The following is a 17,187-nucleotide window of genomic DNA, read 5'->3' as shown; positions in this document are numbered from 1 at the left end:
CAACCGTTTTATGATTGTCTGCTGAGATAGGACCATTCTTCTAGATCTAAAAGTATGATCCAATTAGCGCGAAGGAAACTTCCAACAGTTGCAAAACAAACGTTCTGCTGAACGCAGCCATTGATTTATACATTTAGGACGGAATCCATAGACGGTGCTGAAGATTCGAGATGGTCTTAAGCTAGTGCATGAACCAAACAGAGAGCCATATTAGCATGCAACAATATGTAATCAACACTGTCACTAAAGTCGGAATCAGACTAGGCAGTGAAGATTGAGATTGAAAGATTGAAACTTAACCAAGAACAATAGGAACTAAAATTCCTTTGCCCTCATTGGTCAAATTTTAATCTTCAATCTTCAATCTCAATCTTCAATGCGTAGTCTGATTTCGGCCTTACTGAGCGCTCAGTCATTCTTTATTCCTTATTCCTTCTCAATCATTCTTTATTCCTTATTTCTTCTATTGATATCAATTTATTGGCGCTAGAGTGGGTATAAAGAGAGTGAAGCCAATTAACCGGAAGTCGCCATTTTACGACAAATATTTATGACGTAATTCCTCATCCTAACCTTTCTTTTTCTAACGTCGTTTTCCTCTAACTAATGCGGGGTCTACAATAGAAGTCGTAGGGTCTTAAGTCGTAGAAAATTGACCAATCACAGTTGATTATACTTCTCATATTCGACTGCGATTAGTCAATTTTCTACGACTTAAGACCCTACGACTGCTACGACGTCTATTGTAGACCCCGCATAACAGTTAATCGTAAAATGGCGGAACCAATCAGGAAGGAGAACCAGGATTGTTTTCACTCTCTTTATACCCACTCTAAGGCCGGAATCAGACTATGCATTGAAGATTGAGATTGAAGATTGAAGATTGAAATTTGACCAATAAGGACAAAGAAATTTTAGCTCCTTTCGTTTCGATTGGTCAAATTTGAATTTTTCAATCTTCAATCTCAATCTTCAATGCATAGTCTGATTCCGGCCTAATTGGTGCAGGGTCTGATACGGGCATAAGGATGTCGGTCTTTAATAGTATCTCGTCGGTGGTTGGCTACTTTGGGCTACTTGAGCGCCACCATTCGGCTACTCGTGACGAAAAATATCTGGCAACACTGCACAGTCTACATCAAAAATGAACATCACATCACATATGTAAATGGCGATGAGTATATGTAACGTAACGACGATAAAGAAAAAATTACTTACGGTGCAAGTGCTTTGTTAAGTCGATCCATGGTCGATCCGTTAACACAAAATCTAGTTCGCGTTGTTAACGGATGAAATATATATATATAATCAATCTGTTTTTTCCGTGGTGGTAAACGACACTTCTGCAAAAGGATGACGAGTTGACCTATCACGAGGAATGGAATGTCTTTTACAACGGTACGCTCCAACGACAGGCGTACGTATCAGCGTATGTGCCTGCGCGTGTGTAACACGATTGATGCGCCTATGATGTGTGAATATATTAAATCTATCGAAATTGATTATTATTTCGATCGTGCTATATTCTTTGTCTTAATTACTTTCTTATCTCTTTGAAATGGACAAGTACGCACGGTTAGGTTTCCTTGAGGATATCATTTTATCTCGCATTGTCTTAGCAATGGACGTTTTTCAATTATTATGCTTGAACCGTGATAGTCGTGTTTATCCATTGTATATTGATGTATTATAATCGCATTTTTCTTTTGTTAATCTCGTCGATCTTGCTACTTGTCAACTCGTAATGACATTTGATTTGCATCTGACTCCCTCTATATGTAATATCTTAGTAAACAGTAAGGCGATAACAAATTACCAAACATTTGTATTGTCCTAAAATTATGTAAAGTATTACAGTTTGCTTTTTCATATTTAGTTGTACATATTTATATTATAATGGAATAGGATTGACTTGTGTTTGTACAATGACATTGTACTTATGATATTTGTTTGTCCTGCTTACTTTTTTTCCTCTTAAATAGCAACATCAGTGGTTAACACAATGTGCATAGTTTAATGATGTGTTCTGTTTAACTTTCAGAGTATTGAAATAAAAAAATTAATCCGTTTGGTGCTGTTTAAAGTATAAGGTAAGTAATAAAAATTATATTACATTTTTCAATAGAGAAATGTAATTGTTTATTTTACATTTTAATGATTTATGGTAATTAATAAGTCTCTTTAACTTTGATTTATTTATAATTTTTTAGCTTTATATTTCTATCTGTTATATACCTATATACTTATAAAGGATTGTTGTATATAATATTAGCTCATTAGTAATCTTTATTACATGTTGGTTGTGTTCCAAGTTCAAAATTCACTGCCTGCATTAAAAATCTATAGTTTATGTTATATACACAATAGATTTTCAACAATGAATTTTGGAACATAGCTGTAGAAAAATGGATAATCGTCAAGCGTTTAGATAAAATGGTCAAGCTGTTTCTTAATTTTTATCAATCTAATATAGTTTACACTAGATTGCATACACATGTTGAAAAATTAATTTTTTGAAAGTAATGATTTTTAATGCCAAATTACTTATAGAAGTTTAGATACAAGCATAATTAAAATACAAAATCATGTGTTTTCTTTTTGAGATGGCAGATGTTGATCCTGAGACTTTGTTAGAATGGCTCAGTATGGGGCAAGGAGACGAAAGAGATATGCAATTAATCGCATTAGAACAATTGTGTATGCTGTTACTTATGTCTGATAATGTGGATCGTTGCTTTGAATGGTAAAAATAACTGTAACTAATATAGTTCACAGTGTAATGTATAAAAGTTTTATATGTATCCTGTTGTATATTTTGCATTACATTTTCAGCTGTCCTCCACGTACATTTCTCCCAGCGCTTTGCAGAATCTTTTTGGATGAATTAGTGCCGGACAGTGTGCTCGAAGTGACTGCTCGAGCTATCACATATTATTTGGACGTCTCCGCAGAATGTACGCGCAGAGTGGTTGCTATGGAAGGTGCTGTAAAGGCCATCTGTAGTCGTCTCTCTGGTGCTGGACTCGGTTCTAGAGTCAGTCGAGACTTGGCAGAGCAATGTATAAAGGTACGATACATTGAATTAAGTCAGTTCCATGTAAAATTCTTGGATTACATTTCTGGAATATAAGACAAATTGATGGAATCTCACTTTCATATTTTAAATCAGGTATTAGAACTTGTATGCGCCAGAGAGGCAGGTGCCGTGTTCGAAGCCGGTGGTCTGCCTTGCGCGTTGTGTTTCATCCGAGAACATGGAGCGCGCGTACATCGGGACACGTTGCACTCGGCGATGGCAGTCGTTACTCGACTATGCGGCAAAGTTGAACCTCAAGATAAAGCTTTACCCGATTGTGTTGAGGCTCTATCGGTGTTACTCAGACACGAAGATGCACATGTTGCCGATGGCGCGCTTCGTTGCTTCGCATCACTGGCGGATAGATTTTCCAGAAGGGGAACGGATCCCGCACCATTAGCATCAAATGGATTAGTTTCTGAACTTTTATATCGGTATGTAATCTTTAGTATGATGATATACATTGTCATACTAAATCGTTTTATATCTTTTCTTGTGAGAATCATTTTCTAGATTGTCAAATGCGGCAGGCCCTGGCACATCTGCTACAGCGACTTGCAGCAATCCAAAGACACCTCCGTCATCCAGTACCGTAACCACAGTTCCAACTCCGGAACCAAAGTCTTGTGCTTCTGTTTCAACTATAATTAGTCTTTTATCAACACTTTGTAGAGGATCACCGTCCATTACACACGATCTTCTACGTTCAGAATTACCGGATGCGATAGAAAAGGCACTAAAAGGAGACGAACGATGCGCTCTTGACTCCATGAGACTGATTGATCTTTTGCTAGTCTTACTATTTGAGGGAAGATCAGCGTTGGGACGTAGCACTACCGGTGGTCCATCTGGTCCCTTGCTGCCAAGACTGAGACGTTTGGATAGCGCTGGAGAAAAGTCACACAGACAATTAATCGATTGTATACGCTCGAAAGATACGGACGCGTTGATAGAGGCGATTGATACAGGAGGAATTGAAGTTAACTTTATGGACGACGTTGGGCAAACTTTACTCAATTGGGCCTCGGCATTCGGTACGCAAGAAATGGTTGAATTCTTGTGCGATAGAGGAGCAGACGTTAATAAAGGTCAACGATCGTCCAGTTTACATTACGCGGCTTGTTTCGGAAGACCAGCTATCGCCAAAGTTCTACTTAGGCACGGTGCCAATCCTGATTTAAGAGACGAGGATGGTAAAACACCTTTGGATAAAGCCAGAGAACGCGTCGATGAAGGACATAGAGAAGTTGCAGCTATTTTACAATCGCCTGGAGAATGGATGTTACCGCCGAGTCAAGAACATAGGAAACTTGAGACAGAAGTGGAAGAATTCACGGAGCCTAAGGGAGATCCTGAAATGGCACCTGTTTATCTAAAAAGATTATTGCCCGTGTTTTGTGCAACTTTTCAGTCGACTATGTTACCAAGTGTTAGGAAAGCGAGCTTAAGTTTAATTAGAAAAATGGTGCATTACATCCAGCCAGAATTGCTTATAGAAACTTGTGGCTCTGATAAAACTGGGGGATGTGGAGCTATGCTCGTTGAAGTAATTGCCAATGTTTTAGATAATGAGGTAAGCATAATAATGGTAATTATTCAACTACTGTCGACACAAACGTTTTGTGTTTTTACATACATTAAGCGATATTATGTCATATTTATGGACTAGTATTGGAAAGATCATTAAAGAAAGAGCGCATTTACAGGGTGTCCCATCTAATTTGAGCATCTGAAATTCTTGCTTGGTTTTTATGATAGGAAAAAATGATTCAGATGAAAATGGAATGGTTTCAAGGGGGATCTATTTTGGTGATGGTGTCTTTTTTCTAGGTGGAGGCGTCAAAAAGATATGAGAGTCACCTCCATTTTTAAAAATGGAATTGTATAATTTTTTTTACATAATATGATTCCTCTAATTATTCTGCATATAAAAGTATTAAGATAGAGATATCAAAACCAATAGTTTACAAGATATTTTATACTTTATTGTGGCACATATTGATGTAAAACGTTAAATAACTCGTAAACTATTAATTTTTTGATAATCGTACTTTAATACTTTTATGAACAGAAGAATGAGATGAATCAATTGGTGGAAAGAAAACACATAGTTGCTTATTTAAAAAAGTATCCATTTTGCATACATATTTTTTTTAAAGCAACTATGTATTTTCATTTCACCAATTGATTCATCTCATTATTCTATTCATAAAAGTATTAAAGTAAATTGTGGAAGCGATAAACTTTAATATTAATATTAATGTAAAAAAACAAGATTTATGGGAGCTAATGACGAAATCGTGAAGGAGCCAAAAATAAAGAGATATACCTTAAAAGTTTTATCAAAGACTCAAGAATTTATCAAAAAGACTTATCAGATCTACTTTCGTCTACTGCCTGTTTACCGTTGATAGGATCTGAAAATGTGTTTACGTTTATTTCAGTGAAATGTAATTTAACCCCTTCGGACCATGCATATATTGTAATGTACATCAAATATGAAGACAGTACATCAAATATTATCCATTGAAATTATTTAATTTTATCAACATTTGAGAGCTCATGTACATAATAATGTATATGTTAGAAAAATGGTCAAAAATTTTGAAAAAAATTAATTGTTTATTATGGATTATTTATTAAAGTGTGCATGAATTGAATTAAAAAAAATTTTTTTAAACACAATTTTGATAAAATCAGGTTTGAAGGGATTAAGAAAGAAGAATAATCGTTTACTACATCTATTATGTTCTGCAGCTTTGCAAAGTAGACTGCAGTTCTCTTAATTTTTATAATAAAAGTGAATTATATGACGTCACATTTATTTTTGTCCTTTTATGTTTCTGATAATTTTTATTATTATCTTTTGTTTACGCTTTTCATATTTTAATTAAACTATTTAAAAACTTGTGTTTTTTAATATATTAACAGGAAGATGAGGACGGTCATTTGATCGTTCTGCAAATGATACAGGATCTGATGATTAAAGGCAAAGATGAATTCTTAGAACATTTCGCACGTTTAGGAGTATTTTCAAAAGTTGCCACTTTAGCCGGGCCACAAGAAACTACGCCTGAGCCAGAAGCGGAATCGAATCAATTGGGAGAAGAACAAAGAATGGAAGATGCGAAAGAATTTTTTTGCGTATCACTGGAGAGATTGGTGCATATGTAGAGGACGTGATTGTCTTTACATATGGTCAGATGCGGCGGCTTTAGAACTATCGAACGGAAGTAATGGATGGTTTAGATTTATCCTTGATGGCAAACTGGCAACTATGTACTCTAGCGGAAGTCCGGAAGGTGGAACAGATACATCGGGTGAGCATACATAAACTATCCGCCTATGTGCAAACGCAAACACACACACACACAAACACACACACACACACACACACACACACACACACACACACTGCACGTACGCTTGATCTTATATTTGCAAAAGTAATATCAATCTCGCACCATTTTTCATATTTTTCATCCTACTATTATCATTTTCTTTATTACTTTTCGTCATTAATGACAAACGAATATATTTTTCTCTCAACATTACTTCATACGTTACATTTTCCATTTGTAATTAACTTTCGTTAGGGGAACTATGTAAAAAATAACTGGTTTTACTAACTGCCTACAGGAAAGGGGAGGAACACAGAGTCACTTACAACTGAAGGTAGGTCACATACGTGTTTAACTCGTGTAATAACTCGCACATTATACTTATTATCTCTTTTAGTACATTCTACAAACGCGCGATACAAAAATATTTAACATAACTTTTCTTTCTTTACTTTCTTCTTATAATGTAATGGCATACATCCCATTCTCTTTCATATCTTGAAATTATTATCAAGCCAGATAAATCATCACACGATATGTCCGTACGTTGCAGAAAATCGTGGTGAATTTTTGGAAAAATTGCAAAGAGCGCGTAGTCAGTTAAAAGTGAATTTTGTAAGTCAACCTGTGCTCTCTCGGCCTGGTACTACACGCCTGGTCGTAGGAAATTGGGCATTATCCAGTAGAAAGGAAAGCGAATTATGTATACATAATAGTGATGGTCAACAACAAGCAACCATTTTAAGAGAAGACTTACCAGGTTTTATTTTTGAATCAAACAGAGGTACTAAGCATTCCTTTACAGCGGAAACAAGCTTAGGTATTAGAGGAGTATCTCATTATATCAGCGTAATACTATTAATGTTAAAATCCTTAAGGTCTCACGATTATTTCTCATAATTTACATTTTATAGGTCCAGAATTTGCAGCAGGTTGGACTGGTAAAAGAGGGAAAAGATTAAGATCGAAGATCGAAGCGATTAAGCAGAAAGTTAAAGTACAAGCGCAAGAGATATATGAACGTTACTTTAAAGCAGCTCAAGCTCAACCACGCGGTGTAGTTGCTAAGCTCGGTGCCATTGTTAATCAAATAGAAAAAGCATCCCAAAAGCAACAATCTGGGAGTCGGGAATGGCGCAACATACTACAAACTGCGTTAGAACAACTTAAAGTATTATTGAATGAAGAGGGTCGAGTTTCCGCATATGAGTTGCACTCCAGTGGTCTTGTACAAGCGTTGCTTGCTTTGTTGGCTGCACCTCCTGGACCTTCGCCCCCAACATTGAGAGCGACCAAACTTAGGATACAAAGGATAACTGCATTCAAGAGTTGCTTCCAAACAAAAGACACAAATAAAGAACTTAACTCGGCCAAGATTTTAGTCCATAAGTTGATTTCGGTGTTGGAATCAATAGAAAAATTACCCGTATATCTGTATGACACGCCCGGATCTGGCTACGGTTTACAGGTAACAATGTGTATGCATATCGATAACGTAAACTTCTCTTGCACTGTGTTTCTTATGTGTGTATTTTGTTACATTTTGTAGATTTTGACGAGGAGATTACGCTTTCGACTGGAAAAAGCTTCTAGCGAGAGCGCGTTAATAGATAGATCTGGTCGCAGCTTAAAGATGGAACCATTAAGTACGATACAACAATTGGAGAACCATTTGTTAAAAATGGTGGCTAAGCAGTGGCATGATCACGATAGGTCTACATTTGCTTTCGTGAAAAGATTAAAGGAAGAAAATAGAATAACGTTCAAGTATCAGCATGACTTCGACGAAAATGGCTTATTATATTGGATTGGAACAAATGCTAAAACTTGTTCCGAATGGGTAAACCCGGGGCAATATGGATTGGTTGTCGTTACGTCGAGCGACGGACGAAACCTTCCGTACGGTCATCTTGAGGATATACTCAGCCGTGATCCATCGGCATTAAATTGTCACACCAACGACGACAAACGGGCATGGTTTTCGATAGATCTTGGAGTTTGGATTATTCCGAGCGCTTATACCTTGAGACACGCGAGGGGATATGGTAGAAGTGCATTGAGGAATTGGATGTTTCAAGCGTCAAAGGATGGAATTACCTGGGTAACGTTATATGCTCATGTAGACGATTGTTCCTTGAATGAACCAGGTAGTACATCTACTTGGACGTTGGAGCCACCGAATGAAGAGACGCAAGGCTGGCGACATTTACGTCTACAGCAAATTGGTAAGAATGCTTCAGGACAGACGCATTATCTCTCTGTGTCTGGTTTTGAGGTTTATGGGGAAGTTACTGGAGTGTGCGAAGATTTAGGCCGTGCAGCCAAGGAAGCAGAAGCCGGTGTACGGAAGCAGAGAAGATTTATCAAGATGCAAGTTCTTAAACATTTAGTTCCAGGAGTTCGAGTGGCTAGAGGTCTAGATTGGAAGTGGAGAGATCAGGATGGTGTACCACCAGGTATGTGCCACGAGTACCACGAGTATAATAATTTCATCGCCATGTACTAACTGATACAGGAACGTAACGCTGGAACTGATTTTAATATAGGTGAAGGCACAGTTACGGGAGAATTACATAATGGATGGATAGACGTAACATGGGATCATGGTGGATCGAATTCGTATAGAATGGGTGCCGAAGGAAAGTACGATCTCAGATTAGTCGGCACTGGTCTGGATACAGACAACACGACAAAATGTAAGAGTGGTGGAGGAGTTTTAACGGGTCGAAAATCAAACAGCACTCCTAGTTTACCCGATTGTACCGATACCGCTATGCGTGGTTCGGTAGCTTCTACAGATCAAGCTGCGAGTGCGGATAATCTAGCTGCAAAGGTAAAATTTATTTATCAGTCACATGCGTTTACTAAATTATGAAAAGCTTTATGTCGCTATGAGAGGCTACGTATTCAAAAATATTGATGTAATTCTAATTTTGCGACGACCAGCAAGCTGCCGAGTCGATAGCCGAGAGTGTGTTGTCGGTAGCCCGTGCGGAAGCAGTGGTTGCCGTAACTGGTGAGAGTGGGGCAAACTCGACGAGCGAACTTTCAGTTGTATTGCATCCCAGACCAGATACAACTGTTACTAGCGATCTAGCTACTATCGTCGAGAGCCTCACTCTCAATACGGACTGTCCCGTTAATAGCACCAGTAACCGAGCGTCAAGCTCGAAACCACTTTTTGCTACTGTGCGAGGAAACAAGGTGAATTGTGAAATTATGGTTGTTGTTGTTGCTGTTTGAAAGTAATATCTTTCTTGTCTTACTTTCTCTGAGATATCATAGTTTATATGATAAATTAATATGCGCTACATATTATACACATAGGCTAGTGGAGGTTTACTGAGTTTGGAAACCGCTGAAGTTTTGGATCGTATGAGAGAAGGTGCTGACAGATTGCGCAACAATACTAACAGTTTTCTGAGTGGTGAGCTGCTTGGTTTAGTTCCTGTTAGAATCAGCGTTTCTGGCGAGTCAGATGAAAACTTGAGGATTAAATCTGTACCGAGACATCATCCTACTGGGATCACGGATGGTATGTGTATAGATGATAAAATTAAAATAAACAATCCGTTCAAGGCTAATAAGAGTCAAGGCCGATGAAGGTACCAACGATTAAATTATAATACCATTAATTACTTTTTAGAAATTTTAATATGGTCTATTAATATGGCTAAAACGGTAAAAATTGTTGAAATATTTAAAAATTAGTTTACTTCTATTTGTTAATCTAAACTTCCAAAGCTTTATTGACATGTTGAGCTTCCCGTTTGAGGTGAGTTACTTTGACATGGTTTTCTTTATTAGTTCGACTTGTCTTTAACTCTATATCTTTTGCAAATCAAATCCACTGCAATTGGGAACCTGTTAGTGACTCACGTTTAACTGAAGGTTTAATGAAAATGAGTTAAGATCTGTAATATTGCTGAAGAGAACTCCAAAGAGAACCGAAACATTCAAAATAAAGAAGATTTCGCACAATGAAAAGTAATTAATAGTATTATAATTTAATCGTTAGCATCTTCATCAGTCTTGACTCTTATTAGCCTTGAACGGATTGTTCATTTTTATTTTTAAGATTGTGAGTCTGTTTGTTAAATTTTATAGATGATAACTTGTTTTGATATACCTTTCAATAGATTACTTATTTTAGCACTGTAACGCTTATATTTAAATCAGACATATCAATCAGATCGTCCGTAACTATACATCATTTAAATACCTCTCTTGTTTGTATGCGGTAAATATACGACCGCATTTTAATCAGTGATCGAACATTGATTTCCTTCCCTCGTGATCATACTGATAGCGTATGTAAAAATTCCGTACATTTCCTTCGAATTAGTTGCTAAAGACTGTACTCGAGAGAAAGAAGCTAGCTCGTCTACGCAAAATACAACGGGTGGTTGTCCTGTTGTGGTTACCAATCCCATGTCGGTATCTGTGCCTAATCTCGCTTGTTCCGATGCTAACAATACCTTGGAATCAACAGCTGCTACTGGTTTGTTGGAAACTTTTGCTGCAATGGCGCGAAGACGAACATTAGGTTAGTTCCAAATTAAGTAATTACAAGCGGCGAAATTATATTTGTTATCATCTTATCATTATACATTTGTATTTTATTTTTTATTATTAATTATTATTATCATTAAACCATCAACATCTTTACACATATGCTGAATTTTTGCGAAATGCTTACATAAAGCTATCTCTTTGATTATATTTAGTTACATTAGGAGGATGATAATTTATCTCTTTGTAGCACATTACATCTCTTTCATAGCAAATAATTCTTACAAGAAACAAAAAAAAAGGCAAAAAATTTCTAGGACCTGCGGGCGGACAGCATCTCGCTTCAAATTCTAATACGAATTGTAATCCAATTCGAGGGCCAAATTCTGTATCTAGTCTCGTACGATTGGCACTCAGTCCCAATTTTCCTGGTGGTTTACTTAGCACGGCACAAAGTTATCCAAGTCTGACAAGTAGCGGACAAGTAGCTGGTAGTGGTGTTACTACAACAACTGGACCTGGTTTGGGACAAGCGCTTACTATGTCTCTAACTAGTACAAGTAGCGATAGCGAGCAGGTAAAATTATCATTTGAATAACCTTTTTTTTATTAATAACTAATGTGTCCCATTGAAATTTACTTTCGCAAAGATTGTTTATTTGAAAGAAGGTGTAAGATTTGGTTTTACCTTATGATGCAATGTGCAAATATTCATGGTTCCAGGTCAGTCTTGAAGATTTCTTGGAATCCTGCGGAGGTGTAGCAACTTCTAGCACTGGTGGAGGTCGTACTACCGGTGGACCAACGCTTTTGACTGAATTAGAAGATGACGAAGACGGTGTCTTAGAAGAGGAAGAAGATAATGAAGAAAATGATCAAGAAGTAATTGCAGCATTTCATTTCATTAAGAGTTGTATCTGAAATAATTCACAGATTTTATTCTGTTTTCAACTCAATTAGACTCGATCTTTTTAAAAACTTGATTGCACATGATTTGTTATATTATGATTTTCTGTTGACATCTTGATATTTTCATTACGGAAAAATTGAATCAATCTGATTGGTCGAAGAATGCGTCTACAAAATTGAACAACTCACTTTAGAAATCATTGTGTTATCAAATGGTACGATTGGGCTATGACCTCGACAACATACTAGTATGCCTAGATCACGGTGTGAAGTATAGGTGGTCCGACTCACCTCAAGCTGTGATTATTTTGGGATAATTTGAAAGACTTCCACCTGAGAGTGTGTGAGAGTCAAGTATTATTCATCGTTTCACTCGCTCTCATTGTGCAGCAGTAGTTGCGTTCCACTTAACGCTCTCAGCGTACACGAGCATTGTTTGTCCTTATTTAACATTTGATAAACAACAAAGATAAAATGATTCCTCAAGTGTTGTGAGCATTAAATGGAACGCAGCCTATGTATAGCTTATATTTTCAACACCGCAGCAATATTTATTAATATTTATCCATTCTTATACTTTATTATTGCTGTATCTTTAATGTCACTCTTTTCGAACCGCTGTTCGCATATAAAATGTTTATGCTTTTTCTGTAAATCGAACCCGGTAATTGTTAACACCTTACACCACATGCCGAATCATACAAACTCCAACGTTACGAGGCTGCATTCGAGGAGCGCGCTATCAACGCTATTTGTGTCATTTATCTTTTTCTCACGTCTTTTCTTACCTTTTCATTCGAAACTACGACGCCACCTAGTAACGAAAGCGCTAACTGACCCAAAATAATCACAGGACTGCATATGAAAAAGTCGGACCACCTATACTTCTAACACTGTGGTTTAGATCAAGATCGAAACTGTATTTATTAACGTGTAAAAAATTGTCATAAAAAATGTTGTAAAAAATGTATACATGATGAAACGTATAATCGTCATTATATTATCTTAGGAAGAAGATGAAGAGAATGAAGAAGAAGGTGACGGTTGTGAAGGTGAATACGAAGAAGTAATGGTAAGTCGTAATCTCTTGGCAGCATTCATGGAAGAAGAGGCACCACAGAGTAGCAAGAGACGTGCATGGGACGATGAGTTTGTATTGAAGCGTCAGTTTTCTGCTCTTATTCCTGCTTTTGATCCACGTCCTGGCCGAACTAACATTAATCAAGTAAGTAATGTATTAGTAAGTAATAAATTAGATACGCTAATTTTTTTTTAAGTTGCATCATTCTGAGGTATTTTTACGACAGACAACTGATTTGGAAGTTCCCCCTCCTGGTAGCGAGACGCAAGTTAACAGTCGCATAGGATCATTGCCTATGCCTAGACTTTCTTTATCGTTGAAAGGACCTGGATTCCCGGGTATACCGGATGTCGAGATATCACTTTCAGATTCGCACGCTAGTATTTTTCAAGCGGTCCAAGAACTGATGCAGTTAACCGAATTGGGCAGTCGTCAAGAGAAATTAAAAAGAATATGGGAACCAACTTACACGTAATGATTTGAATTTAATTGATTTTACATTATATCTTTAAATCAAGAAATTAGCAAATTATTATTTAATTGAGCCTTTCCGTCTTATTTTTCCATGTAGAATAATATATAAAGAAGCCAGAGACGAGGAATCGTCTGGCAGAGCAACGCCGATCGTAACATTATACTCTCGTAATCCGACGCAGAACACAAACGCGTGCACTGTCGAAGATGTTCTGCAACTCTTAAGACACGTATTTGTCTTGGGCACTATTCGGGACGAAGGTATCTCGGCAGAGCAGGACGAGTCGAATGATACAACTTACTGGCTTCATCCAGATGACTTTACATCTAAAAAAATCACGAACAAAATCGTACAACAAATTCAGGATCCGCTGGCTTTGGCCGCTGGTGCACTGCCCAATTGGTGTGAAGAGCTCGCGCGAAGCTGTCCATTTTTGCTGCCTTTCGAAACAAGACGACTTTATTTCAGTTGTACCGCTTTTGGTGCTTCACGGTCTATCGTATGGTTACAAACGCAGCGAGATGCGATTCTTGAAAGACAAAGGGCACCTGGTCTAAGTCCACGGCGTGACGATAGTCATGAATTTCGTGTCGGCAGGCTTAAGCACGAAAGAGTTAGTGTACCGAGAGGAGAAAAGCTGTTAGATTGGGCGGAACAGGTGTTAAAGGTATAAAGGAAAAAAAAAAGAAAGAAAATTGCAGCTACAACCATGAAACAATATAAAAATACGCATCAACGTACATTTATTTATTTATTTTGTCTTTTATTCATAGGTGCACGCAAGTCGCAAGAGTATACTCGAGGTAGCGTTCGTAGGAGAAGAGGGCACCGGTCTTGGACCTACCTTGGAATTTTTTGCACTAGTTGCAGCGGAATTGCAACGCAAAGACTTGAGTCTTTGGTTATGCGATGACACCACCGACGATAATGCAACTCGGATCTTAAACGAAGAGCAAACATGTATTTCTGGAGAGAAGATTCGGCCTGCGGGATATTACGTAACGCGAGCCAGCGGCTTGTTCCCAGCCCCATTACCGCAAGATTCTGCATGCTGCGATCGTGCTGTTCGATATTTCTGGTTCCTAGGAGTCTTCTTGGCAAAAGTTCTTCAGGACAATAGATTAGTAGATTTACCGTTATCCCGTCCATTTTTAAAATTAATGTGCCGTGGTGATATCTCGAACAATGTCAATGAAAAGATCGGTCTTACCGGTGTTACGCAGGAAAGTATGTCGTCTAGTATGTCAAGTAGCTTTATATCGGAAGAAGGAGAAAACGATGCTGTGTACTCTTCATTAGAACCTTGCCCGTGGTACGCCGGTTTATTAGACATAGAAGATCTTGTCGAGGTAGATCCTGTAAGGGGAGAATTTCTAAGAGAAATACAAAACGCGATCACGAAGCGTGATAGAACTTTTTCTGATGGTCCAAACTCCGCTGACGAAGAAACATCATTGTATATTACTCATTCATCGGGCACTTCAGTGGCTATCGAGGATTTAGTATTAACCATGACGTATTCACCAAGTTCGAAAGTTTTTCAACATGATCAAGTGGAATTGATGGAAGGTGGTTTGGATATCACAGTGACAAGAGAAAACGCAAAAGAATATGCAAATCTTACGATCAATTACTGCCTTAACCAAGGAATTTATAGACAACTCGAAGCGTTCAAATCGGGCTTCTCAAAAGTCTTTCCAATGGAAAAGCTCCATGTCTTTAGTCCAGATGAAATGAGAGCAATGCTTTGTGGAGAACAGAATCCACAATGGACGAGAGAAGATTTGCTCAATTATACCGAGCCAAAATTAGGATACACAAAGGAAAGGTAAGACATATCGTTGATACGTTGTACTCTATGATATCGCAACTTATTTTTTATAATAAATTTATTACGAGCAAAGTCTATGCAAATCTGCATTATTCATAAAAATAGATATAGATAATTAAATGGACTTACATGATAGACATAGCATTAATCTTCTATTATTTCATTTAATGCTATTTTTTTTAGCCCTGGTTTCCAAAGATTTGTCAACGTACTGTTATCATTAACTGGATCTGAAAGAAAAGCATTCTTACAATTTGCCACCGGTTGTTCGGCTCTACCTCCAGGTGGTTTATGTAATTTACACCCCAGATTGACTGTCGTACGGAAAGTGGACGCTGGTTCTGGTGGTTATCCTTCTGTTAATACCTGTGTTCATTACTTAAAATTACCAGAATATCCTACTGAAGAAATTCTGAGAGAAAGGCTGTTGGCTGCTACCCGAGAAAGAGGGTTTCACTTGAATTAAATTTATTCTCTTATCTCAAGATTCAAATTAGTCATAAATTATGCGGGGAAAAAATTATACTTAACAGATCGAGATAGGTATGTGTGTGTGTGTGTGTATATGTGTGTGTGTGTGTGTGTGTGTGCGTGCGTGCGTGCGTGCGTGCGTGCGTGCGTGCAAGAACAGATGTACGGCCTTTGTTGTAATTTGATAATTTTATTTTTCTGGTACGAATTAGTATAAACAGATAGCAAAAATGTGTCTAAAATGTTTAAAGATGTTTCTTTGGTCTTTTTTGTTTCGCCTCTATATTTTATTTCTTAATTTAGATAAAAAGTGATTTCACATATTCTTGTTCTTTTTTCTATCCTTTTCTTTTCTCAGATACCTACGTTGAAAAATGTATCTTACCATTTTAGTAAATTCATGATCAATAAATCATAGTACATTTATCATTCAATGCTTCAAGCTCTCTTAAAATCACATTGATTTTCTGTATATTGATCTTCATAATATTTCGTATATACATACATTGGGTTGATTCATAAATAACTTTTATTTTCTTTTACAGAGTCTTTAATAACAAAATAACAAAACGCAGTGACCTACGACATGTTTAGCATTTCTTAATTTTCTCGCGTAACGTGGATTTTGTTCCATCAATAATTTTAAAGCGTTGTTATCATCGACATATAGAATGGACCACCGATGGCGAGAGTAGAAACACGAGTGAGACTGATTAATTGTTGTTGATCCAGCAGTACTGCTCTCTCTCCAACCAATCAGGCTTAGTAAACAGAGAAAGAACATTCATCCATTTATCTGCCTCTCATTCTACTCGTGTTTCTACCCCAACCACCGCCATCGGTGGTCCATTCCATATGTCAATGGTTATTAGGCCTGTTCTTTTTAGTTGAACTTTTGCACCAGTTCATCTTTCTTCAGGTTTGTTCGTGTTGCATGCTCCAATATGTTTCAATATGCTCCTAGCATAGTTCTCAGGGTGCGGTCCACTTAGCGCTACAAATGCTTCGAAGTTTATGATTGACTAATTGGAAGAAAGAATTTCACTAATTGACCAATCAAAAAATGTTTCGAAACATTTATAGCATCAAGTGGACCGTAGCTTACTCCAACGCGCTTGATAGAGTAGGAGCTATGGTAGGAGCATGTTGGAGTGTGTTGGAGTTTGCGACACGAACAAACCTTTCCTCTTCTTTCCTCCTGGAGAGAAAAGTTCAGCCTAAAAGAACAGGCTTATTGAAATTGGAATAACCTTGATTCGGAATCAGTCCGTGAGTCATACCTTCCGAATGAAATTATCATAAATCATTTTCACACTGCTCGATCTGTTATAACACTTCCACTATACATTAATGTAATTTTTTGAGCCGTTACAACAGCATTGTTCCCTTAATAAATTTTCAAAAATTATGTTATATATTATGGCGCATATGTACTTTCAAATCTTCCGTTTTAAGAGTTTACTTTCACGATTTCATAAAATTAAGTATTGA

The 17,187-nt window shown here is 37.3% G+C and overlaps 1 protein-coding gene across 1 annotated transcript; it reads left to right on the top strand.

Annotated features, from left to right (window-relative positions):
- Window positions 1-1,208: 1,208 nt before the first annotated feature.
- On the top strand, window positions 1,209-15,797 carry Ufd4 (ubiquitin fusion-degradation 4-like). The gene is given in 23 exon segments (XM_018462684.1): window positions 1,209-1,398; window positions 2,042-2,090; window positions 2,604-2,743; window positions 2,833-3,067; window positions 3,170-3,510; window positions 3,590-4,649; window positions 6,008-6,216; window positions 6,218-6,396; window positions 6,716-6,751; window positions 6,971-7,237; window positions 7,332-7,885; window positions 7,967-8,873; window positions 8,964-9,250; window positions 9,364-9,621; window positions 9,745-9,952; window positions 10,763-10,963; window positions 11,247-11,506; window positions 11,653-11,811; window positions 12,848-13,063; window positions 13,146-13,390; window positions 13,491-14,061; window positions 14,168-15,222; window positions 15,409-15,797. Coding segments are annotated over 21 exon segments (7,671 nt in total). The 5' UTR covers window positions 1,209-1,398; window positions 2,042-2,090; the 3' UTR covers window positions 15,692-15,797.
- Window positions 15,798-17,187: the final 1,390 nt, after the last annotated feature.

The sequence above is a fragment of the Mycetomoellerius zeteki genome, unplaced genomic scaffold (assembly GCF_001594055.1).
Source record: "Mycetomoellerius zeteki isolate Tzet28-1 unplaced genomic scaffold, Tzet1.0 scaffold145, whole genome shotgun sequence".
Classification (NCBI taxonomy): Eukaryota; Metazoa; Arthropoda; class Insecta; order Hymenoptera; family Formicidae; genus Mycetomoellerius; species Mycetomoellerius zeteki.
Note: the sequence above shows the minus strand (reverse complement) of the source record. Positions and strands in the feature narration are given on the sequence as shown.